This window comes from Stegostoma tigrinum, chromosome 9 (genome assembly GCF_030684315.1).
Source record: "Stegostoma tigrinum isolate sSteTig4 chromosome 9, sSteTig4.hap1, whole genome shotgun sequence".
Lineage (NCBI taxonomy): Eukaryota > Metazoa > Chordata > Chondrichthyes > Orectolobiformes > Stegostomatidae > Stegostoma > Stegostoma tigrinum.
Genome location: NC_081362.1, coordinates 20,320,095 through 20,344,943, shown reverse-complemented (window position 1 = coordinate 20,344,943; position 24,849 = coordinate 20,320,095). Strand labels below are relative to the sequence as shown.

The window sequence follows — 24,849 nt, the reverse complement described above, 5'->3', positions numbered from 1 at the left end:
CTTTCCAAACTGAAACAATTGGTATTAATGGAGGTAACCGAGGGGCCATTGCACATTTTTTGTAACGGAGAGTCTGGGAGATATTGGTCACAAATAATGGGCTATGTTAACTAGCTGTGACTTTTAGTTTTTACTTAAACTTGAATGGGATTCCACATATTAGGACATTTCCATACTACCCATCATCTAATGGCCTGGCAGAAACAGTGGTTCAGCCTTTGAAGGTTGAAGTGAAGAAACGTGTTATGGCCTCACTAGATACCAAGTTGACACAGTTCTTATTGGTTAGAGAACCACACTACATGCAACTACAGGGATAGTACCAGCAGAGTTGCTAATGGATAGAAGACTCTGCAGCAGGCTAAGTCTGATCTTCCCAGATCTGGCAGGCATAATGGGGGTGAAAAGGCATCAGGAACTCCAATGCCAAACCCAACACTCTGCCAAGCAAGAGAGGTGGTTTGATACAGGGCACTTAGTTTGGAGCAAGAATCATGGTAATGGCTCCACACGGATAAGAGGCATGATAGCGAGATCAGGCCCAGTGACCTATAAAGATCAGATAGGTGTGACTGTCCTGTGGACTATTTGAAAGTTGCAAATTCACAGACTGCTGTTCCCCTCAACCTTCAGAAATACTTCTCACACCTGAGAATTTGCCCTCTCCATCAAACATTGTTGACTCCTCTGACTCGGAGACGGATGTGACAAAAGTAGCTGTCCTGACACTTCTGCCTCCCAAAAGCAGGAAATAAAAGTTTACCAAGACGCTCCAGGTGCAGAAAGATGAGCTCCTGTGTGTTTCATGCATCCTGTGTCAGATTCAGTGTTGCAAGTAATGTGACTCCCCAGGACGCGCTCAAAAGAATCGGATCAGCCTTGTCCATGGATTCAAAGGAATGTAGTGATTGTAATGAGGTCAGCCAACTGGACGTCGTAGAATAGGTTCCCTGGTTGGACCATATTAACAAATCCCAATCAGGGAGACCTGGCCGACATAATACTGAGGTGCTGGATGTCACACTCAGTGAGAGGCAGGGCTATGTGAAAGGCTGTGCATTTGCAAATGATTGGTGATGGAATGCCAGCCTTTGAAGTTATTTCAGTGGGTGCCAAAGGCCATCAAACTGATGACAGCAATCTGGCTGCTGGATAGCTGACCAACTAAGGAATGTGAATGATATTGGCAGAAGCTTTCAGACTCTTCAAAGGTCACATGGTCTCTCGGTCATTAGCACTCTTGTGTCCTTTCTCTTGAGCACCCTGTTTGTCGAGCTGTAAGCCTGAGAAAAGCTAGCTTGTTTTGTCTCACTAAGTGCTGTAAACGGTCGCTTTTAACCAGTCACTCAGACTTCATAATTTGGACGTCCAGTCCCTATACACCTGCATTCCGCATGCAGATGGCCTCAAGGCCCTCCGCTTCTTCCTGTCCTGCAGGCCCGACCAGTCCCCATCCGCCGACACCCTCATCCACCTAGCCGAACTCGTCCTCACCCTCAACAACTTCTCTTTTGACTCCTCCCACTTCCTACAGACGAAGGGGGTGGCCATGGGCACCCGCATGGGCCCCAGCTATGCCTGCCTCTTTGTAGGTTACGTGGAACAGTCCCTCTTCCGCACCTACACAGGCCCCAAACCCCACCTCTTCCTCCGGCACATTGATGACTGTATCGGCGCCGCCTCTTGCTCCCCAGAGGAGCTCGAACAGTTCATCCACTTCACCAACACCTTCCACCTCAACCTTCAGTTCACCTGGGCCATCTCCAGCACATCCCTCACCTTCCTGGACCTCTCAGTCTCCATCTCAGGCAACCAGCTTGTAACTGATGTCCATTTCAAGCCCACCGACTCCCACAGCTACCTAGAGTACACCTCCTCCCACCCACCCTCCTGCAAAAATTCCATCCCCTATTCCCAATTCCTCCGCCTCCGCCGCATCTGCTCCCACGATAAGACATTCCACTCCCGCACATCTCAGATGTCCAAGTTCTTCCAGGACCGCAACTTTCCCCCCACAGTGATCGAGAACGCCCTCGACCGCGTCTCCCGTATTTCCCGCAACATGTCCCTCACACCCCGCCCCCGCCACAACCGCCCAAAGAGGATCTCCCTTGTTCTCACACACCACCCCACCAACCTCCGGATACAACGCATCATCCTCCGACACTTCCGCCATCTACAATCCGACCCCACCACCCAAGACATTTTTCCATCCCCACCCCTGTCTGCTTTCCGGAGAGACCACTCTCTCCGTGACTCCCTTGTTCGCTCCACACTGCCCTCCAACCCCACAACACCCGGCACTTTCCCCTGCAACCACAGTAATTGCTACACTTGCCCCCACACCTCCCCCCTCACCCCCATCCCAGGCCCTAAGATGACATTCCACATTAAGCAGAGGTTCACCTGCACATCTGCCAATGTGGTATACTGCATCCACTGTACCCGGTGTGGCTTCCTCTACATTGGGGAAACCAAGCGGAGTCTTGGAGACCGCTTTGCAGAACACCTCCGCTCAGTTCGCAACAAACTACTGCACCTCCCAGTCGCAAACCATTTCCACTCCCCTTCCCATTCTTTAGATGACATGTCCATCATGGGCGTCCTGCAGTGCCACAATGATGCCACCCGAAGGTTGCAGGAACAGCAACTCATATTCCGCCTGGGAACCCTGCAGCCTAATGGTATCAATGTGGACTTCACCAGTTTCAAAATCTCCCCTTCCCCAAATGCATCCCTAAACCAGCCCAGTTCGTCCCCTCCCCCCACTGCACCACACAACCAGCCCAGCTCTTCCCCTCCACCCACTGCATCCCAAAACCAGTCCAACCTGTCTCTGCCTCCCTAACCTGTTCTTCCTCTCACCCATCCCTTCCTCCCACCCCAAGCCGCACCCCCATCTACCTACTAACCTCATCCCACCTCCTTGACCTGTCCGTCTTCCCTGGACTGACCTATCCCCTCCCTACCTCCCCACCTATACTCTCTCCACCTATCTTCTTTTCTCTCCATCTTCAGTCCGCCTCCCCCTCCCTATTTATTCCAGTTCCCTCACCCCATCCCCCTCTCTGATGAAGGGTCTAGGCCCGAAACGTCAGCTTTTGTGCTCCTGAGATGCTGCTTGGCCTGCTGTGTTCATCCAGCCTCACATTTTGTTGTCTTGGATTCTCCAGCATCTGCAGTTCCCATTATCTCTTTCATAATTTGAACCAATTGCTTTGTGCTCCCAATGGAGAAGTGAAGGATTTGGGAATCTGAAGAAGCCCCCCTATTGAATTGCTTTCCCAATTTCTTTCCCATCCCCATATACACCAGTTTTTTTGGGCAGTGTGTTGGGAGCAAATTGGAAGGGAGTTAGAGATTTAACTAATAGAATCTTATGTCAACAATTCGTCGTGGTGTTACAGTCTGTTTTGTTTGTGATAAATAATTCTTCTTAAATATGGAAGCCTGGTGTGTTTTCCGTCAACCTGGGATTGAGAGGATAAATTGGCATATACTTGATAAGATCTCTGACTTTTGTGATGCCAGGAATAGCAGGGTTTGATTTCCAATGCACTCGACTGGGATCTTACAGCAGCTTCCTTTGTTCTCAACCATAGACATTTGAAAATGAAGTATCCAGATCTGCGGGTTTGATTGAGGCAGAATTTATCCTAATTTCTTGCATTCTGAGTTAAAACTACTCCAATTTAAATACAACTTGAAAGTATTGAGACATGACAGGAATTGCAGATGTGATCCTCTTGTTTCTATCCTTCTCTGAATGATTTTAAATGTTTTAAGAACATGGTCAATGTCACTGATTCAGCTTGCTTTTTCTGTCTGAATTTATTATTTTACTTGCCAGCTCTTGTCTCTCATCAGTTATATGGCTATTTCAGTTACAATGTTGGGAGATTGAGCTGAACGGTGTTGTTGCAAAGACATTTATTATAGTGCAAATTTCAGAGGGATTTCATGGAAATTGGATGGAATTTGGAGATATCCTGTTTGGAGCAGCCAGTAGTTTATATAATGAGGGATACGTAGTGCTGTTCCATATGCTGGATTTGTGACCACATTGCTTTAATTCCTTCACTCAACCACATCCTGTATTTTGTATGTTGACATGACAGCTGTTTCAATCTAATTCTGGTGCATTTTGCACCCCCAAAACCTGGTCTTAAGTTTTTTTCAAAATCAGGGAATTTATTGGTTACATCTATTAGTAAGGGTAATGTGAACTCCAGGCACAAAATTCAAAGACAACCTCTTGCGACCACATTATCCTTACATAGCGCACGATACTGTAATTAATCCTACAAGTTCTAAATGTGGTATTTGTTTTACATCTCTGCAGAATCCTGATACATGGCTAGGTGGAGATGATGAGCCATTAACAGGCTTTACTTGGCGAGGTGGATGTGAACGTGAAACTACTGGAATACAAGTTTGGAGTGAAGTTTTTGTCATCAACAAGTCTGATGGAAGCCAGGTATGCTCAACAATGAACTTGTGCCATCAAGGAAATTTCACACTTTTCATGTGTTTTGGCTTTTTCTATCAATAGGAATATTGTCTGCAAATGCTCTGTTTCCCTGATGTGTGTCTTTTTGATCTATTGATCCAAGGAATTTCAAATTCTAGCCTTTTACTGTTCTGGCTAAGATTAATTTAACCATTAGTCATTTTTGGAAGAATGGAAATCTGAAGAAATAGTTTGGTTTGGTGGAGGAGAAATGAAAATAGAAAAGCAATCCTTGTCCACATGGCCACTATCCCTAGCCACCTGTTTTAAGAATACTTTTACACTGAAAACTAGAGAAGTTTGTTATAATAATGTTGAAACAATTGTCATTACTTAATTCCTATTCAAGTTTTATCTTGAGTAATTTGAAATCAAAGAAAACCTCAATTTAGCTCTTGGATGATTTTTTTTTCTTCTTCCCTTCATCGGTCCTTTTTCCCAGTTCTACTAAGGTTACTTCAAATCACACTCCAGTATGTAACTTGATTCGCTAAGCTAATGATATTGGATTATCAAGGGAAATTGCATTTCACTAATGACTGCTAATTCTGGAATCCCATGTAATAAAGATTTTTTTTCCCTGTCACAATCTGCTGTTCTGCCTGTAGAGGATGACAATTATGTCATTTAGTGTTAGCAAATGAGGGAGGTATGTTCTCCTTATCAAATTTAGAGGAATGTATATTTTTCCTTGATCAAAATATATTTTTAATAAAATCTATAAAGCTTACCTATGCTGACACTGCATTTAATAGCTTACAGTCTTTGAAGAGCTTTGAGCGGTGTTATTTTATATGATTAGAAGATGTGAAGAATAGGTCCTTCCTCTGAGGGATACTAGTGATCTATATTCTGATGGTAGGATGATAGGTAAATGATAGGAGTGCAATTAGAGAGGAATTTGGAAAAAGAAGATTCAGTTGTCATGGTCCAATTAGAGATGTGGGCAAGAAAAAAAGGCCCTATCAAGTAAATATCAGGGGTTAGAAGTGCATCAAAAAGAGAAAACATCTTGGTATTCCTGGGTTTATAGTCTGAGCTGTATGCTGGTTGAATAGGGATGGGTTTAGCAGATTAGGAGAGTGAAAGATTGGTGAGGAAAGTTGTTCCATTTCATGGGATATTGCTTCCAATACTGGGACATGAATGAGCGATATTGTTGGGACAAGTTCCACCTGACTCTCACTGGGACCAAATGAAAGGGATGAGCACAACTTTGGATAGTTAGTTTGTAACATATTTCATATTTATCTATTCCATTTGATTCCTTGTTATGGGTATCATCTCCAGTTTCCTTTTAATTTTTAAATGCCATGTGCATTACTTTATAATTCAATTTACCTTGTATCAGTTGCTCCTTCTACTGTATTTTCAATAGTTCTTTTATTCTTTGTTCTAAAAGTACGTTTGCTTCTTTACAATTTGTTTCCTGTCTTGGTCGGATCTTTATTTTCTACTCCCACTTATTGCCACTTCAAAAATACGTTATTCTTGTTAAATTTGAGAAATGTGTCAGGAGGTAATGGCCTGGTAATATTTTCACTGGACTATTGATCTGGGGACCTGAGTTTGAATTCCACTACCACAGATGGTGGAATTTGAATTCAGTAGAAATCCAAAATTAAAGTCTAATGATGACCATAAATTTACCATTATCAATTATCAGAATAACCAGTCTGGTTCACTAGTGTTCTTTTGGGTAGGAAACTGTCATTCTTACCTGGTCTGGCCTATATGTGACTCCAGGCCCAAGGAAATGTGATTGACTTTTAGCTGCCCTCTGGACAGTTAGGGTTAGGCAATAAATGTTGGCCTAGTCAGTGATACGCTCTTTCTATGAACAATTTTTTTTAAAAAATGTCCATGGTAAGAAATCAGATGAAGTAGTTAAAGCCTGCAATTTATTGCACATTTAATTTCCCCCATTCATTTGTGGTTACTTGAGTGTCGCCAAATGACCAGCATTAATTCCCAACCCTAATCGACCTTGAGAAGGTGGTGGTAAGTGTCGTCTTTAACTGCTGCAGTCTACATGCTGAAGATTGACCCACAATGTCCTTAGGGAGGGAAGTCGATGATTTTGACCCAGCAACACCGAAAGAACAGCGATATATTTCCAAGTCAGGATGATGAGTAATTTGAAGGGGAACTTGCACGTGGTCGTGTTCCCTTGTCGTTCTACATGGAATTTGTTGTTGGTTCAGAAGGTGCTGTGCATCTTGTAGGTAATAGATGCTGCTACTGCTGAGTATAGTGATGGATGCTTGTCAATGTAGTGCGAGTCAAGTGGGCTACTTTTTCCTGGATGCTGTCAAGCTGCTTGAGTGTTCATGTAGCTGCATCTCTCCAGGCTAATGGAAGGATTATTCCATCACACTCCTGACTTGTGTCTTGTAGATAGTGGACAGGCTTTTGGAAGCCAGGAGGTGATTTACTTGCTGTAGTGTTCTTAACTTATAACACACTCTTGTAGCCACTATGTTTATGTGGTGAGTCCAGTCAAATTTCTGGTCTATGGTAACCCTGGGAGTGTTGACGGGGTATTTAATGATGGTAACACCATTGAATGTCAAGGAGAAGTAGTTAGATTCTCTTACTGGAGATGGTCATTGCCTGGCATTTGTGTGGTACAGCTGTAACTTGCCACTTGGGTGTTGTCCAGATCTTGTTTGGATTTGAACTTGGACTGCTTTAATATCTGAGGTGTCACAAATTGTGCTGAATGTTGCACAATTATTAGTGAATATCCCCATTCTGGTCCTTTGTTGGGAAGGCCAATAATGGAGCAACTGAAGATAGTTAGATCTAGTACACTACCCTGAGAAACTCCTTCGTTGATGCCCTGGAGCTGAGATGACTGACATGCAACAACTGTAACCATCTTCGATGTACCAGGTATGACTCCAACCTGTGGAGAATTTGCCCTGATACCCATTGATTCCAGTTTTGCTAGGGCTCCTTCATGTCACACTCTATCAAATGCAGCCACACTATGTCGAGGGCTGTGTCACTCTCGCATTTCCTTTGAAGTTAGGCTGTTCTGTCTATTTTTGAACCAAGGCTGTAAAGAGGTCAGGAACTGAGTGGTCCTGACAGAACCCAAACTAGGCATCACTGAGTAGGTGTTGCTTGATAGCACTGTTGATTACACTTCCATCGCTTTCCTAATAATCGAGAGTAGACTGACGGGGTGATAATTGGGCAAGATTGTAAGCTGGGCAATTTTCCACATTGTTGGTCAGATGCTAGTGTACTATACTGGAAGACTTTGGCTAGGGGAGTGGTATGTTCTAGAGCACAGTCTTCAGAACTATTTCAGGAATATTGTTAGGGCTCATATCCTTTGCACTATCTATTGCCTTCAGCTATTTCTTGATACCATGTGGAGTAAATTGAATTAAATTGGCTGAAGACAGGTTTTTGTGATGCTGGGGACCACTGGAGGAGCCTGAGATGGATTATCCACTTGGCATTTCTGGTTGAAGTTTGCTGTGAATGCTTCAGCCTTATGTTTTGCCCTGATATGTTAGGCTCTTCCATAATTGAGGAACAGGATATTTGTGGAGCTGTCTCCTTTAGCAAGTTGTTTAATCACCCACTGCCATTCATAACTGGATGTGGCAGGACTGCAGAGATTAGATCTAATCTGTTGTGGCACTGCTTAGTTCTATCTGTCACTTGCTGCTATGCTTTTTGGCATTCAAGTTGTACTGTTCGGTAGCTTCACCAGGTTGGCACCTCATTTTTGTATATGTCTGGTGCCACTCTTGGCACATGGTGCGTGGTGCTGCTCCTGGCATGTCCTTCTGTACTGACCATTCAACTAGGGTTGATCCCTGGTGGCGGTTGAGTGAGATATATGCCAGTCATGAGATTATAGGTTGTGCAGGAGCCCAGTTGTGCAGCTGTTGTTGGCCCGAAATGCCTCATTGATGCTCAGTCTCAAATTGCTAGATCTCTTTGAAATCTGCCTCAATTGGTATGGTGATAGTGTCACACAACATGATGGAGGGTATTCTCAATGTGAAGGTGGGACTTCGTTTCCACAAGGACTGAGTGGTGATCTCTGTTGCTGATGCTGTCATGGAAATATGCATCTGCAGCTGGCATATTGATAAGGATGAGGTCAAGTATGTTTTTTCCCCATTTGTTGGCACCCTCACCACCCACCGCAGACCCAGTCTGGCAGCTCTGTTCTTTAGGACCCAACTAGCTTGATCTGTACTGCTGCCAATGTTAAAATCCCCCACCCAGAGCTTGTGTCCTTGTCTCCCTCAGTGCTTCCGTCAAAACATGTTCAACATGGAGGAATACCAATTTATAAGCTGAAGAAGGAAGGTGTGTGGTAATTAGCAGGAGAGCCCTTCGCCCATATTTAACCTGAAGCCATGAGACTTTGAGAGGTCCGGAGTCGATGCTCAAGATTCCAGGCAACTCTCAATTGTTTATACCACTGTGCAGCCACCTCTGCTGAATCTGTTCTGTCGGAGTGAAAGCAGATAGCTAGGGATGGTGTTGATGTCTAGGACATTGTCTCTAAAGTATGATTGTGTTTACGACTGTCAGATTGTTGCTTGATTAGTCTGTGAGACAGTTCTCCCAGTTTTGACACCAACCCTGGATATTAGTAACAAAGATTTGGCAAGGAAGACATGTCTGTTTCTGCTGTTGACATTTCTGGTGTCTACTTTGATACTAGGTGGTCTGTTTGGATTCATTTCTTTGTTGCAACGTTGTAGCAAGAGAGACCTTGACTATTCACTCTATCCATGCCCCTCACGATTTTCTAAATCTCTAGAAGGTCACACCTCAGCGTCTGACACTCCTAGGGGGGAAAATGGCCCCAGCCTATTCAGCCTCTTCCTGTAACTCAAACCCTCCAGTCCTGGCAACATGCTTATAAATCTTTTCTCTACCCTCTCAAGTTTAACAACTATCTTCCTATAGAATGATGACCAGAACTGTATGCACTATTCTAAAAGTGACCTCACCAATGTCCTGTACAGCCACAACATGACATCCCATCTCCTGTACTCATTGCACTGATTAATGAAGACAGGTGTGCCACCTTCACCACCCAGTCCACCTGTGACTCTACTTTCAAGAAACTATGCACCAGCACTCCTAGGTCTCTGATCGGCAACACTCCTCAGTGCCCGACCAATAACTATATAAGGCCTGCCCTTGTTTGCCTTACCAAAATGCAACCCATCCCAGTTATCTAAACTAAACTTCATCTGCCACTTCTCGGCTCATTGGTTCATCTGATTAAGGTTCTGTTATAACAAGATAATCATTTTCACTGTCCACTACATCATCTATTTTGGTGTCATCAGGAAATTTACTAACCATAACTCATATTCACATCCAAGTCTTCTAAATAAATGAGAAAAAGCAGTGGACCTAGCCCTGATTCGAGTGCACCCATTCGTGCTCCTTCTGGATCCCATGTGATCTAATCTTACTAAAATGTGAGGCTGGATGAACACAGCAGGCCAAGCAGTATCTCAGGAGCACAAAAGCTGACGTTTCGGGCCTAGACCCTTCATCAGAGAGGGAGATGGGGAGAGGGGACTGGAATAAATAGGGAGAGAGGGGGAGGCGGACCGAAAATGGAGAGTAAAGAAGATAGGTGGAGAGAGTATAGGTGGGGAGGTAGGGAGGGGATAGGTCAGTCCAGGGAAGACGGACAGGTCAAGGAGGTGGGATGAGGTTAGTAGGTAGATGGGGGTGCGGCTTGGGGTGGGAGGAAGGGATGGGTGAGAGGAAGAACCGGTTAGGGAGGCAGAGACAGGTTGGACTGGTTTTGGGATGCAGTGGGTGGAGGGGAAGAGCTGGGCTGGTTGTGTGGTGCAGTGGGGGGAGGGGACGAACTGGGCTGGTTTAGGGATGCAGTTGGGGAAGGGGAGATTTTGAAACTGGTGAAGTCCACATTGATACCATTAGGCTGCAGGGTTCCCAGGCGGAATATGAGTTGCTGTTCCTGCAACCTTCGGGTGGCATCATTGTGGCACTGCAGGAGGCCTATGATGGACATGTCATCTAGAGAATGGGAGGGGGAGTGGAAATGGTTTGTGACTGGGAGGTGCAGTAGTTTGTTGCGAACTGAGCGGAGGTGTTCTGCAAAGCGTTCTCCAAGACTCCGCTTGGTTTCCCCAATGTAGAGGAAGCCACACCGGGTACAGTGGATGCAGTATACCACATTGGCAGATGTGCAGGTGAACCTCTGCTTAATGTGGAATGTCATCTTGGGGTCTGGGATAGGGGTGAGGGAGGAGGTGTGGGGGCAAGTGTAGCATTTCCTGCGGTTGCAGGGGAAGGTGCCGGGTGTTGTGGGGTTGGAGGGCAGTGTGGAGCGAACAAGGGAGTCACGGAGAGAGTGGTCTCTCCGGAAAGCAGACAGGGGTGGGGATGGAAAAATGTCTTGGGTGGTGGGGTCGGATTGTAAATGGCGAAAGTGTCGGAGGATGATGCGTTGTATCCGGAGGTTGGTAGGGTGGTGTGTGAGAACGAGGGGGATCCTCTTTGGGCGGTTGTGGCGGGGGCGGGGTGTGAGGGACATGTTGCGGGAAATACGGGAGACGCGGTCGAGGGCGTTCTCGATCACTGTGGGGGGAAAGTTGCGGTCCTGGAAGAACTTGGACATCTGGGATGTGCGGGAGTGGAATGTCTTATCGTGGGAGCAGATGCGGCGGAGACGGAGGGATTGGGAATAGGGAATGGAATTTTTGCAGGAGGGTGGGTGGGAGGAGGTGTATTCTAGGTAGCTGTGGGAGTCGGTGGGCTTGAAATGGACATCAGTTACAAGCTGGTTGCCTGAGATGGAGACTGAGAGGTCCAGGAAGGTGAGGGATGTACTGGAGATGGCCCAGGTGAACTGAAGGTTGGGGTGGAAGGTGTTGGTGAAGTGGATGAACTGTTCGAGCTCCTCTGGGGAGCAAGAGGCGGCGCCGATACAGTCATCAATGTACCGGAGGAAGAGGTGGGGTTTGGGGCCTGTGTAGGTGCGGAAGAGGGACTGTTCCACGTAACCTACAAAGAGGCAGGCATAGCTGGGGCCCATGCGGGTACCCATGGCCACCCCCTTAGTCTGTAGGAAGTGGGAGGAGTCAAAAGAGAAGTTGTTGAGGGTGAGGACGAGTTCAGCTAGGCGGATCAAAATCTCCCCTTCCCCTACTGCATCCCTAAACCAGCCCAGTTCGTCCCCTCCCCCCACTGCACCACACAACCAGCCCAGCTCTTCCCCCCACTCACTGCATCCCAAAACCAGTCCAACCTGTCTCTGCCTCCCTAACCGGTCCTTCCTCTCACCCATCCCTTCCTCCCACCCCAAGCCGCACCCCCATCTACCTACTAACCTCATCCCACCTCCTTGACCTGTCCGTCTTCCCTGGACTGACCTATCCCCTCACTACCTCCCCACCTATACTCTCTCCACCTATCTTCTTTACTCTCCATCTTCGGTCCGCCTCCCCCTCTCTCCCTATTTATTCCAGTTCCCTCTCCCCGTCCCCCTCTCTGATGAAGGGTCTAGGCCCGAAACGTCAGCTTTTGTGCTCCTGAGATGCTGCTTGGCCTGCTGTGTTCATCCAGCCTCACATTTTATTATCTTGGAATTCTCCAGCATCTGCAGTTCCCATTATCTCTGATCTAATCTTACTAATCAGTTTACCATGTGGAACCTGTCAGATGCTTTGCTGAAGTCTACACTGACAACATCTACTGCTCTGCCTTTGTTGATCTTCTTTGTAGTACCCTAAAAAAAACTGTCAACCAAAACAAGAGGCTATAGGTTTAAGGAAAGAGGAGAAAGATTTAAAAAGGTCCTGAGGAGTAACTTTTTCAGGCAGAGAGTTGTGCATGTATGGAATGAGCTGCCAGAGGAAGTGATGGAGGTGGGTATAATTTACAACATTTAAAAGGCACCTGGATGAATTTATCAGGAGGAAGGGTTTAGAGAGATTAGATTAGATTTCCTAGAGTGTGGAAACAGGCCCTTTGGCCCAACAAGTCCACACCTCCCCTTGAAGCATCCCACCCAGACGCATCCCCCTATAACTCACACACCCCTGAACACTACGGGCAATTTAGCATGGCCAATCCACGTAACCTGCACATCTTTGGGCTGTGGGAGGAAACCGGAGCACCCGGAGGAAACCCACGCAAACATGGGGAGAATGTGTAAACTCCACACAGACAGTCGCCCAAGGCTGGAATCGAACCTGGGTCCCTGGCGCTGTGAGGCTGCAGTGCTAACCACTGAGCCACCGTGTCACCCTTTTTGAAATACATGAGCGAAATGCTGGCAAATTACTGAATGTAGATCACATGGGATTCAGGGACAGCTTACCAATTGGCTACAAAATTGGCTTGACAGTTGGAGTCATAGGGTGGTGATAGAGAGTTGGTTTATAGACTAGAGGCCTGTGACCAGCGATGTTCCACAGGGATTGGCACTGGGTCCACTTTTGTTTGTCATTTATATAAATGATTTGGATGAGATTATAGGAGGAATGATTAGGTTTGCAGAGGGCATCTAGATTGGTGGTGTAATGGACAATTACTTAAGGTTACAAAGAGATCCTGATCAGTTGGGTCAATAGGCTGATGGGTGCCAGATTGTGTTTAACTTGGATAAATGCAAGGTATTAAGCATTTTGGTAAAATAAACAAGGGCAGGACTTATACAATTAATGGTAGGGCCCTGGGTAGTGCTATAGAACAGAGACATGGGTGAGACCTCTTCTGGAGTAGTGTGTACAGTACAGGTCACCCTGATACAAGAAGGATATTATTAAATTGGAGAGCATTCAGAAAACATTTACCAGAACGTTGCTGTGTTATAAAAAGAAAGTAGACTGGTTGTGCTGGGACAGCTTTTACTAGACCATAGGAGGTTGAGGGGTGATCTTATAGAGGTTTATAAAATCTTGAGGGCATAGACGAGGTGAACGACAAGGGTTTTTTCCCTAGGCCAGGGGAGTTCAAAACGAGGCCGCATATTTATAAGGTGAGAGGAGAAAGTATTAAAAAGGGAATGGGGGCAATGGCTTTAAAGTGTTCCATGCCAGAGGAAGAGGTGGATGCAGGTGCACTTACAACACCTAAAAAACATTTGGATATTCATGAATAGGAAAGATTTGGAGGGATTTGGGCCACATGAAGGCAAATGGGACTAGTTTAGTTTGGAAATAGAATTAGCAATAACTGCTTGGACCAAATGGTTTGTTCCTGTGCCGTATGACACTGACTGCTAGGCCATTCCAAAGGACAGTTGAGAGTCAGCCACATTGCTGTGGGTCTGGAGTCACATGTAGGCAAGGCCATATTTTCTTACCTGAAGGACATTAGAAAGCCAGCTGGGTTTTTTGATGAGCGACAATGGTTTCAATGTCATCAGCCAATTCTTAATTCTAGATACTTTTTATTTATTTGAAATTTGACCATCTGCTGTGGCAGGATTCACACCCAGGACCCCAGAACATTAGCAGAGTTTCTGAATTAATAGTCTCAAGCTAATGTCACTAGGCCATTGCCTCAACTGCATTACATCCTTCCACCTGCGCAAGATAGACAACAGTTACCAATAATGCTTGAACCAGTAATTAGCTTGTGAATTCCCAGCGTATTGCTGCTCTGTATCCCAGGCTGTGGAAGGAAATGGGAATCATTTCTTGACGAAGTGGGCTAGTGCCAAAGAACTAGCTTCATAAATATGATTCTTTATTCAAGAAAGGGTGTGAGGACAATCACTGTGTCTGCTGGCCAGTTACTTCAAAACCTCTCACACCCATAATATGGTTGGGAGGTGGAGAGAGAAACAGCCTGTATTTGAGATTCTGTTTGACCAATTTATTTGAATGGAGAATGTTGATGAAGGAAATGCAGTAGAATTTGTTTATGTAGATTTTCAGAAAGTTTTTACAACTTATCTTGCTTACAAAATGGAAACTCCTGAAATAGTTGGATCATTATCCAATTCAATTATAAAGCCCACCAATTCCGATGGTTACTTTGACTACACCACCTCAGGCCCTGCTTCCAATAATTCTTTTCTCCCAGTTTCTCTGCCTGCATTGCATCTATTCTGATTATGCTGGTCTGTCCATAGGAATGACCAGGTATTCCCAAGATAGTTGTCATTTCAATAAATCATCTTACACTCTCACTAGCATTTGTGTTCTGGGCCTGCTGCAACGTTTCAATGAAACAATGCCTAATTTACTGCCAAGGCACTTTACAGCCTTGGCCTCAATATTAAATTCCATAAACTTTGGAATTTACTTTGCTGTTAGTAGAGAAAACCCATTCCCTCCCTTTCACACCTTAATTTATTTCCATTTTACATCTTTGTTTTCTCTTCCTCCACCATTAACAACCCCTTTGTCTTTCGAACTGGGCCTCCGTTTAATTGAATTATATTCAATTTTTAAAAAAATTCCAACAGTTTTCAGCTCTAAAGAGGAATTATACAGGACTCAATGCTAATCTCTGTTTCTCTCTCCATAGGTGCAACTAGACCTGCCTAATTTCTCGAAATTCTGTCTGTTCGTACTTCCAGCATCGGCAGTATTTTGCCTTTACACCCAATGTTGATGTGTTCAAACATTTAGTTTTATATTTTTAAGAACACTATCTCAAACTTGGAGTCATTTCCTTCTAGGTTGCAGTGCTTTTAATGGATACTCAGGGGGCCTTTGACAGTCAGTCGACCATAAGAGACTGTGCCACAGTTTTTGCTCTCAGCACTATGACAAGTTCAGTTCAGGTAAAGATTTTTTATTTTTTTTTAGACTGCTTACTGGGAGTACAGCATTTTTGTCCAATTACTATTACATAGTCATTCGTTTGGAGAGATTAAGACTGTCCCAGTTTTAATAATTGGTAATCAATTGTGTAGCTTTTCTGTATAGAATAATTGTTAATGTCTGTGGAATTAAATTTATGACCATTTGTCAGCTTCTCAATAAGACGAGGAGCCAGAAAATGTCGTCAGTATATTTAATAATGCAACCAACCACCTGAAAAGATATGTAAGGATCATGTACTCTGAGAATATAGAAGGCATGGTTAGTAAGTTTGTGGATGATACCAAAATTGGTGGCATAGACAATGAAGAAGGTTTTTCAAGATTACAAAGGGATTTTGATCAAATGGGTTAATGGGCTGAAAAATGGCAGGTGGAGTTCAATCTAGATAAATGGGGGGTATTGCATTTTGGTACAAAGAACAAGGTAAGGCTTGTACAATTAATGGTAGGGCCTTGGATAGTGTTTTAGAACAGAGGATCTGGGGGTGCAGGTATATAATTCTTTGAAGTTTGTGTCGCATATAGACAGATGGTTAAAAAGGTCTTTGCATGCTTGCCTTCGTTGCTCAGTCCTTTGAGGCCTCTTCTGGAATACTGTTTTCCAGTTCTGTCACCCAGTTATAGGAAGGATATTAATAAGCTGGAGGGAGTTCAGAAAAGATTTACCAGGATGTTGCCTGGTATGGAAGGTTTGATTTATAAGGAAAGGCTGGATAACTGGGACTTCTTTTAATGAGCCATGAAGGATGTGATCTGATAGAAGTTTATGAAATAATGAAGGTACAGATAGAGTTAATGGTAATTGTCTTTTCCCAAGGATGGGGGATTTCAAGACTAGGGGGCACATTTTTAAGGTGAGAGGAGAGAGATTTAAAAGACATGAGGTACAGATTTTTTACACAGACAGTGGTTCATGTGTGGAATGAATTTCCTGAGGAACTGGTGCATGTGGGTACAGTTACAACATTTAAAAGACATTTGCATAAGTACGTGAATAGGAAAGGTTTGGAGGGATTGAAGATTTGAGTTAGCCTGGATAGGCTGGGACTTTTTCACTGGAGTGTAGGACGTTGAGATGGGAACCTTCAAGAAGTTTATAGAATAATGAGATATGGTCAGAGTTAATGGTAGTTGTTTTTTCCCTAGGATGGTGCTGTTTGCATTTAACTCTAGTAGCGTGGACAGTGGACCAAATGTGGATGTTGCTGGCAAGTACAGCGTTTGTTGTGTATCCTAAATGTGTTCGAAGTTGATGAGGTATCTTCTTGAACTCCTGCAGCCTTTGGGGTGTAGGTATACACACAATCCTATTTATGAAGTGAGTTCCAGGATTTTGATCTTGTGATGATGAAGGAACATAATATATGGTTCCAAATCAAGATGGTATGTGACCTAGGAACTTGCAGATGGTGGTGTTCCCAGGTGTCTGCTGCCACCCTCTTTCTAGATGGTAGGTGGCATGTGTGTAGAGTTAGTGTCTGAGAAAGCTTGATCTGTTGCAGTGCATCTTGTGAATAGTGTACACTACTAACAATTATGTTGTGGCTGAGAGAGTAGAGTACGTAGATGATGGATGAGATATTACTCAAGTGAACTGCTTGCTTTTCTCCTGGATTGGAGCTGCACTCCTACAGGCAACTTGGAAGATAATTATCATATTTTTGGAAACAAGTGTTTTTTTCTTTTTCTTTCTTATAGGTATACAATTTGTCTCAGAACATTCAAGAAGATGATCTGCAACACTTGCAGGTATTATAACCAATTTTTCTTTTATCCATTAATGGAATGAGGATGTTCTCAGCTAGGCCAGCGTTTATTGCTTTGTACCTAACCACGTTGCTGTGGGTCTGGAGTCACCTGTAGGCCAGACAAGGTAAGGGTAGCAGCTTCTTTCCCTAAAGGATATTAGCGAGCCAGGTACTGTTCTTTTATCCAACGATTGACAATGGATTCATCTGCCATGGTGGGATTCATACTCAGGTCCCCAGAACACTACCTGGGTCTCCGGATTAATTGTCCAACGATAATACTATTGGGCCATTGCTTACCCCTAAATATGTTAGGAGGAAACCTTAATAGATTAGCCTTTAATATTTTGATATATTGAAGACCATGAATCCAGTTTCAGAAACTAAATTGCATTGAGATATATTTCAATATACTAATATTTACTTGAGTTTGGCGAATTATTTCGACCTGGTAGTGATTCTCTTACAAATTAAATCTAACTTGCCCAACTGTGGCAAAAAGCTACCAGCTCACTTCCAACAAGTTTCTGTTCTCCACCCTCCTAATCCAGAATGAATAACTTGAGTTTTCACAGTCACATCATTGCTGATTCATGTTTATCAGCATCTAATGGATCAGTTCTCCATGTTGGAGCTAATTCAACATGTTTATACTCAAAAGCTTTAGGAAAACAGATATTCAAAGTAAATGCCAGCAAGGTGAGTGTGTCTGCCTCATACAATGTCATCATTCCAGGACAGAAGGACTGAGCAGAACCAGGGGTGTTTACCTGTTCTTGCTGCCTCAAACTTCTGGTACCTACAAAACATATTATTTCTGTATTCACCCAGAACTTCAAAGCATGAATCTGTGCAAACTTCATATTACATAAACCTTTTTGTCCTCTTTGTAGCTCTTCACGGAATATGGCCGGCTGGCAATGGAAGAAGTGTATCAAAAACCCTTCCAGGTTTGTGTATTTAATGACTTTTTAGTATTGTGGTTGCTTTCCATGTTTGTTAGTTGCAAAATTGTTTCATGATTCTATTCCTTTGGAGGTCTAGAACTTTTGCAATATTACCCAAAACCATGTGATGAAAATTACCAGTTTATTTCTGAGATAGCTGAGCACATATTTAAGATAACTGGATTCAACCTTTATTAGTAAACGTATAGATCCCTCACATATTAGGCAGGAGCAGCAAATGTTGGCAAAACGAAAGTTTACATTTTTTCACATAGCCAACTAGGCCCCCCAATATTTGTTTTTGTTTGGCTATGCAACTGAAACCTAATTCAAACCAACAATAACAATGTAAAGATAGCTGATTTGTCCCAACTGTTAGATGCAGCTGGACACTTAACTGCATAAAGCCATAAGATATAGAAGCAATATTAGACCATTCAGCCCATCAAGTCTGCTCCACCATTTGATTTGTTTCTTAACCCCATTCCGCTTCCTTTTCCCTGTAACTCTTGATCCCTTTACTAATCAAGAACCTATCATTCATGGAGGAGAATGTGTTTAGCAATTAATTGTATTAAGAACAGATATTTAAATATTTACAATTGTGGAATGTTGAGTTTTTGAGTTTATAGTGGGCCTAGCATGCATTGTTGACTTGTCTATTAGAAGATCATGGCCTCATATTTCACTGAGACTTGAGCACTTGATTTTGGCTGATACTTCAGTACAGTACTGATTGAGTGCTCTGATGTTAAATGAAGGATTTAAACCATGGTCCTGCTTACCTGTTCAAGTGATGTAAAAGATTCTTCACCATTCAAAGGGGGCAAAAGAGCTCTTTGAGGGGTAGACATTGAGATGTTCCGATGGGAAGGACTACATGCAAGTGCAGACTCCTTTTTGAGTTGCAGAAAATAAATTCAAATGAAGTTAATTATGTTCTCTCCATGTAGACTCTTATGTTTTTAATAAGAGATTGGAGTTATCCCTATGAACATCCATATGGATTGGAAGGAGGGAGGAGCTTCTTGGAAAAACGGTTGGAGGTAAGATTTTAAATGTAAGATTTTAAATCCTCTGCCCGACATCAGAAGAAACAGTTCACCTGTTGAAATGTTGAGAGGTGATCTGTTATTGCTGGTTTGACATGCCTGTTAGAAATGGAAAAGTGTTCCTCCAGCAATTAAAATTTTAATTTTGAAGATAAGACTTGGTGTTTGCTCGATGCTTTTAACGTTAAAAGATCTTATTGAAAGTGTTTGGGAGAAAAGTTACTCCAAGAAAACAACAGTTGCCTTGGTTGACAATGCCACCACATTGTTGTTCTGTTTCTTAAACCAGTAAATACTCGGCTACAGTTGTCTTTCTTCAGTTGACTAATGTTTTATTCCTTAGATAAAACAAAATCAGCACGAAGAGCTACAAAACGTGAGGAGACATATTCATTCCTGTTTTGCCAAAATCACCTGCTTCCTAATGCCACATCCAGGTCTGAAAGTTGCCACAAATCCTAGTTTTGATGGAAGATTAAAAGGTATTTGAATACTATCTGAAGTTGTGTGCATATAAATGCTGTATACTAAATTCTGTTCGTTGAGGTGACCTGTTTGTTTTCTGATTAGATATTTGACCTTTTTTTCTAAATTCTATTGTGTATATTCACGAAGAGAATAGGAATCAGAAGTTGAAGTAATAATATTTTCTGATATTTTAAAATTCTTAATTGGGATTGCTTTTGGCTCTCATAACATTCATCCATTTATTTTTAACATTGAACCTCATTTTAGTTGCCTTGTAAATGAATTGAAAGTAAGAATATTATGACAGGATTCCCCTGAGTTACTGACCCCCGTGTTCTTATTCTTTGTTAAGTATTGTCCTTAAATTTTAATTTGCCTTGTGTTACTGACAAATTTTTATTTGTTATAGGCCAGCATATCATGCTCATCCCTGGTTTTCCTGGTGAACTTCAGGAGTTACTTGTTGAATTGTCACAGTCCTAGGTTATACATACATCCATAATGTTGTTTGTAAGGGTTTTCCATAATTTTTACCTAGCAACATAATTCCAAGTCAGGATGGTGCCAGGCCTGGGGGGAATCTTGCAGAAAGTTATGTTTCCATGATGCCCTTGTCCTTCTACATGGGTAAGTGGTGATTTGGAAAGTTCTGTTGAAGCAGCTTTGGTGAGTTATTGCAGTGTCCCTTGTAGATGGTACACTACCACTATGTTGATGAAAGGAGTAAATGTTGAAAGTAGTAGATGGTGTGCCAGTCATGCAGGCTGTTTCATCCTGGAGAGCATATCATATATTATTAGAGTTGCACTTATCGAGTGGAGAGTATTCAATCGTACTCCTACTTTATGCTTTGTAGATAGTGGACAGGCTTATTGCAGAATATCCAGTTTCTCACTTGATGTTATAGCCACGGTATTTGTGTGGCTTGTCCAATCAATTTCTGACAAATGGTAATTCCCCTGGGTTGTTCATAGTGCAGGATGTGGAAATGACTGTTCTACTGAATGTCGAGGTGCAATTGTTAGGTTCTCTGCAGGGATGCCCATTACCCGCTACTTGTGTAGCGCAAATGTTACTTGCCATTTAGCAGCCCGAGCCTGAATTTTGTTCAGACTTCTTCACTGTTTCATGAGTGATGTATGTTTCTCAATAATATAGAATCATTAGTGAACATCCCCACTTCTGACTTTTTATGATAGAAGGAAAGTCATTAACAAGACAACTGAAGATAGTTGGGTTTAGGATACTACCTTGAGAAGCTCCTGCAGTAATGTCCTTTGACAGGGTGATTGACCACCAGCAACCATGACCATCTTTCTTTAAACTTGGTATGATGCCACCCAGTGGAGAGTTTTTTCCCAGATGCAAGTGCTGCTTGAAAGCACTGCCGATGACACTTTCCATAGGCCTCTGTTAACATAAAATGTCAGATATGGCATTTGAACTTCAAATAATCTTGATTCAAGGTTTTAAAAAAATCTGACAGTTCAAGGCATTACATCTAAAAATGATCTGAAGTCCATTTTTTGTTCAGAGCATGAGAATCTCAATTTCTAAGATTCTAAAATATTCATCTCCCTGGCTGCGTTACAGTTTGGCATTAAGTTTAACTTGCGAGTTCTATTCTTTAATGTGTTGAGCTCTAACAAACCTTTACCTATTTAGGAAGATGGGATGATGATAATTGCCGTTTTTATTGCCATTGCGGTCACGCTATCCAATGGCAGTTCTTGCATATTCCCCAAAGAAAAGTTGATCACTCATCCAGTTTTTCTGGCCCAACGAAATGGCAGAAACTTCATGAATAAAGGCCTGCATTAACCATCAATGTAACCACTGATAACCTTTTGTGATCCTGTTCTAAATGCTTTGTTTTTGTACCTGTCACAACTTTTGCAGGAATCTATAGTTGGATTAGCACTGGGAGAGGAGTACACTTTGTTTTCAGTTCAGTGGTGAAATTTCCATCTTAAGACAAATGATGCTGTGGCTTTTACAGCATGCCTGATGGGTTTGGATGCAACTGTTTATATTGAGAAATGGTAAATGTCCAACAAAGCTGCTTTATTTAGAACAGTCAAGAGAGACTAAGAACTAATTTTTCCCAGTTATATTTTGAAGATTATGTGGCAAGTATAGTATTGAACATTCTGAGTACCTTGCTTCCTGAACTCGACCATCACCTATTTTAACTGTTCATCTTGCTATAATGATTTTCCGAAGTTAAACACGCTGCAACTTGATTATCATACTCATCTGATATCCCACAGAATACTAATTGCCATTTTGGGGTAATTTTTAAATACTTGTGTCTCCTAATATTTTAGATTTGCATGTTTTCTTTAACCTTTCAGATTTGCTATTTAACTATTTGCTATCACACCCACCACTTTTTACAGCCCAAGTTGATTTGTTTCCATTTAAAAATGTGTGGGGGCAGACATTGGTTTCACTGATTTTTCTGATCCTTATTAAAGGTGGTGCTCCACTCCTTGCAGTTGGATAAAACAGACATAGACACATAAGATTCTGGACAAAATTCAGCTACTTCTCTGCTCCAGTGAAAAACTAGGTTTTGGCAATTTGATGGGGGAGGGATACTATTGAACTTGACAATTGGAAGAACTGAGACGAAAGGAACAGGGCCGCTGAATGCTGATTTTGGTGGAGCCAGGAACAACACAGATTCTTGGGCTAATCTTGGAGGCCAAAGACTGGTGACATTGTCCTTGAGAAAGAAACTGAGTCAGTCCTTTATCTCCATTACATGACCTTGGTGCAAGAAGAGTGTCATGACCCATGCTTTGTTCTTGTTCCCAACTGTTCCTGCCATTGCTTCCCATACTTCCCTTCACCCTTGAAATAGTCAAGCAGCTTTAAACCTCCGACTAACACCACTAAGAGCATCCACTCTTTGCAGGAGTATAAGCCAAACCAGTTTGTTTTTGTGAATTACATTCTTTCTGCTTCTCTCCATCCAGTTACAATTTAAGTATAGGTTAGAAGCTCTCCCCCCAGAATTTCTGGCCTTGACTGGAGAGTAGTCAGAATTTTTTATATTTCAAAATTTCTCTTCAATAGTTGTACCTATCTTTCAAGAGAAATAACAGTAGCTAGGTGAAAGATTGAGAAAATTCAGTTCTTTGCAGCAGCCTTTTATTGTTGTTGTGAGGAGCTCCTAGCTATAACTAGATTGTCATTAAATTTAGATTAAGATTTGAAAGGAACAGCATAAAAAATAGGATCAGGAGTGGATCATTAGACAACTTTGTTCAACAGTATTTATTATAATAAAATCTGAAATGCACTTGTTATTTAGTCAACTAGAATAGTTTCAATACTAAGCAAAGCTTAAATTAACTGCTGGCATTCTATACACCAAATAGAAAATGCGCTAAGGGAGTATATGTAAAGGAACATAAACAGTTAGCCCTACAGGCTTGTGACAACTTATCAGTTCTTTTCTGATTCTGTTTTGGATTTCCAGTATTCATGGTTTTTTTCTTGATCATTGCATTGTACATGGATATTAAAATCTATGGACTGGTGATTGTGTTTCACCTTCTTTATCATTTTACGGATGATGGGCCAACAGCTGTAAGCGTTTTTTAAACAGTTTAGGCCACCCTTTTTAATAATTATTTGCATTGAATTTTGGTGTGTGACTTAGTCTAATTTATCAAATTCGTATATTCTCTTTAAAAGAATAGTGCATTGTGAAGCAAGCGACTTGAGTGAAGACTGCGAGTTGATATGTTTACTTTAGGAATAGCTTTTGTAATTTATTTTGATTTGCAAATTTAGTATTTTATCCCAATAGATATTGATGGTGACTTCAAGATGGAGCTTCACAATGTAGTGCCATTTCTACTGTCTCCTGAAAATTTAGTGGAAAAGGAAATTGGAGGGTCTAAAGTGACTTGTCGAGACCTTCTTGAATATTTCAAGGTAGGAAAAGTAAACAGTCACTTTTTTTTTAAAGCTTTTGTTGCTGTTGTTTAATTCACAAGGCTGTGTTAGCATATTAATGATCCAGTAATTTTTTTGTGCCCTTCAGGCCTACATCAAAATTTACCAAGGAGAGGAACTACCTCATCCAAAGTCTATGCTACAGGTACTTTTTAAAAATCCCTATCTTAAAAATATATATCTTCTACATATATATCTTGGTACTGATTTGATCAAGAAAAATATTTATGCATATTCTCTTTTGAATGTGGATTAGAGATGGGATCAAGAGCAACATTGACAAAACTTCAAGTCACAAATATTGATCCTTTTGGCATACACGTTCCAAATTCCTTCAAAACAAAATTAGTATTGCGTCAATGAAAAATATTGAACAAGTTGGCACCGTCGCTCAATGGCTGGCGCAGCAGAATCACAGCACCAGGGACCTGGGTTCGACTCCATCCTTGGGTGACTGTTTGTATGGAGTTTGTGCATTCTCCCTGTATCTGTGTGTGTTTCCCCTCATAGTCCAAAATTGTGCAGGTTAAATAAATTGGCCATGCTGAGTTTGCTATAGTGTGCAGGCTAGGTGGATTTACCATGAGAAGTGCAGAGTTACAGGGATGGGGTGGGCCTGGTTGGGATGCTCTTTGGTGGGTCGGTCTGAACGGGTCAAGTGGCCTGCTTCCATACTCTAGGGATTCTGTAATTCTAAGGCAAACTTTTTCCTCTGTCTTACATTCTTCCAATACATGCCTTCATTTTAGTGACTAGTTATTTGCCAATGGGCAACACAGCTGGATTCTTAATGGTTTTTATGTACCTACAATGTTGTATATGTAATATATTTATTAATTGCCAAAGGAAATAATCACCTATCTGTGGAAAATGTTTAATAAATGTGTGATGTTTATGCCTAGATTGTCAGAATTATTGAAAACTATATGCTGTAAATGTAAGATTTCAATTTCAAGCTTCTGTGCATCATTGTGCAAATTAGAGTTTAAAATTTTGACCTACGTCAAATTCTTTCTGATGACATTGACCTGATGGCATATTTGAAATCACCTGTTGAGTTCTAGCTCACTGTTGATCAAATGCGTGACCATCGCTTTGAGTCAATTAGTACTTTTGTAGAAAATTTTAAATTCATATATCAAATTAAAATAGTCATATTTCTTCAAATCTGCTGTAGATTTATCATCCCCAGTGAGAAGATCATGCTCCCATTATATTTGCCTCTCAAAGATGTGCAGTTGTAAGAGGTATTTGAGAAGTGGACATGTTGCAATGGAGCTCTCATACTTGTAGCTAGCTGCATTTGAAATGTCCAAATCCTTTATGTTCCTTGGTTGCCCTGCTA

The 24,849-nt window shown here is 42.3% G+C and overlaps 1 protein-coding gene across 5 annotated transcripts in view; it reads left to right on the top strand.

Moving 5' to 3' along the window:
• atl2 (atlastin GTPase 2) overlaps positions 1-24,849 on the top strand; it is a 76,764-nt gene that overhangs the window by 40,187 nt on the left and 11,728 nt on the right. For all 5 annotated transcript variants that reach the window (XM_048535974.1, XM_059648395.1, XM_059648394.1 and 2 more), the window contains exons 3-10: positions 4,343-4,477; positions 15,174-15,278; positions 17,019-17,069; positions 17,962-18,018; positions 18,969-19,061; positions 19,411-19,549; positions 23,356-23,483; positions 23,593-23,649. In XM_048535974.1, the coding sequence (XP_048391931.1) occupies positions 4,343-4,477; positions 15,174-15,278; positions 17,019-17,069; positions 17,962-18,018; positions 18,969-19,061; positions 19,411-19,549; positions 23,356-23,483; positions 23,593-23,649 (765 nt within the window). The remainder of the gene's footprint in view (positions 1-4,342; positions 4,478-15,173; positions 15,279-17,018; positions 17,070-17,961; positions 18,019-18,968; positions 19,062-19,410; positions 19,550-23,355; positions 23,484-23,592; positions 23,650-24,849) is intronic.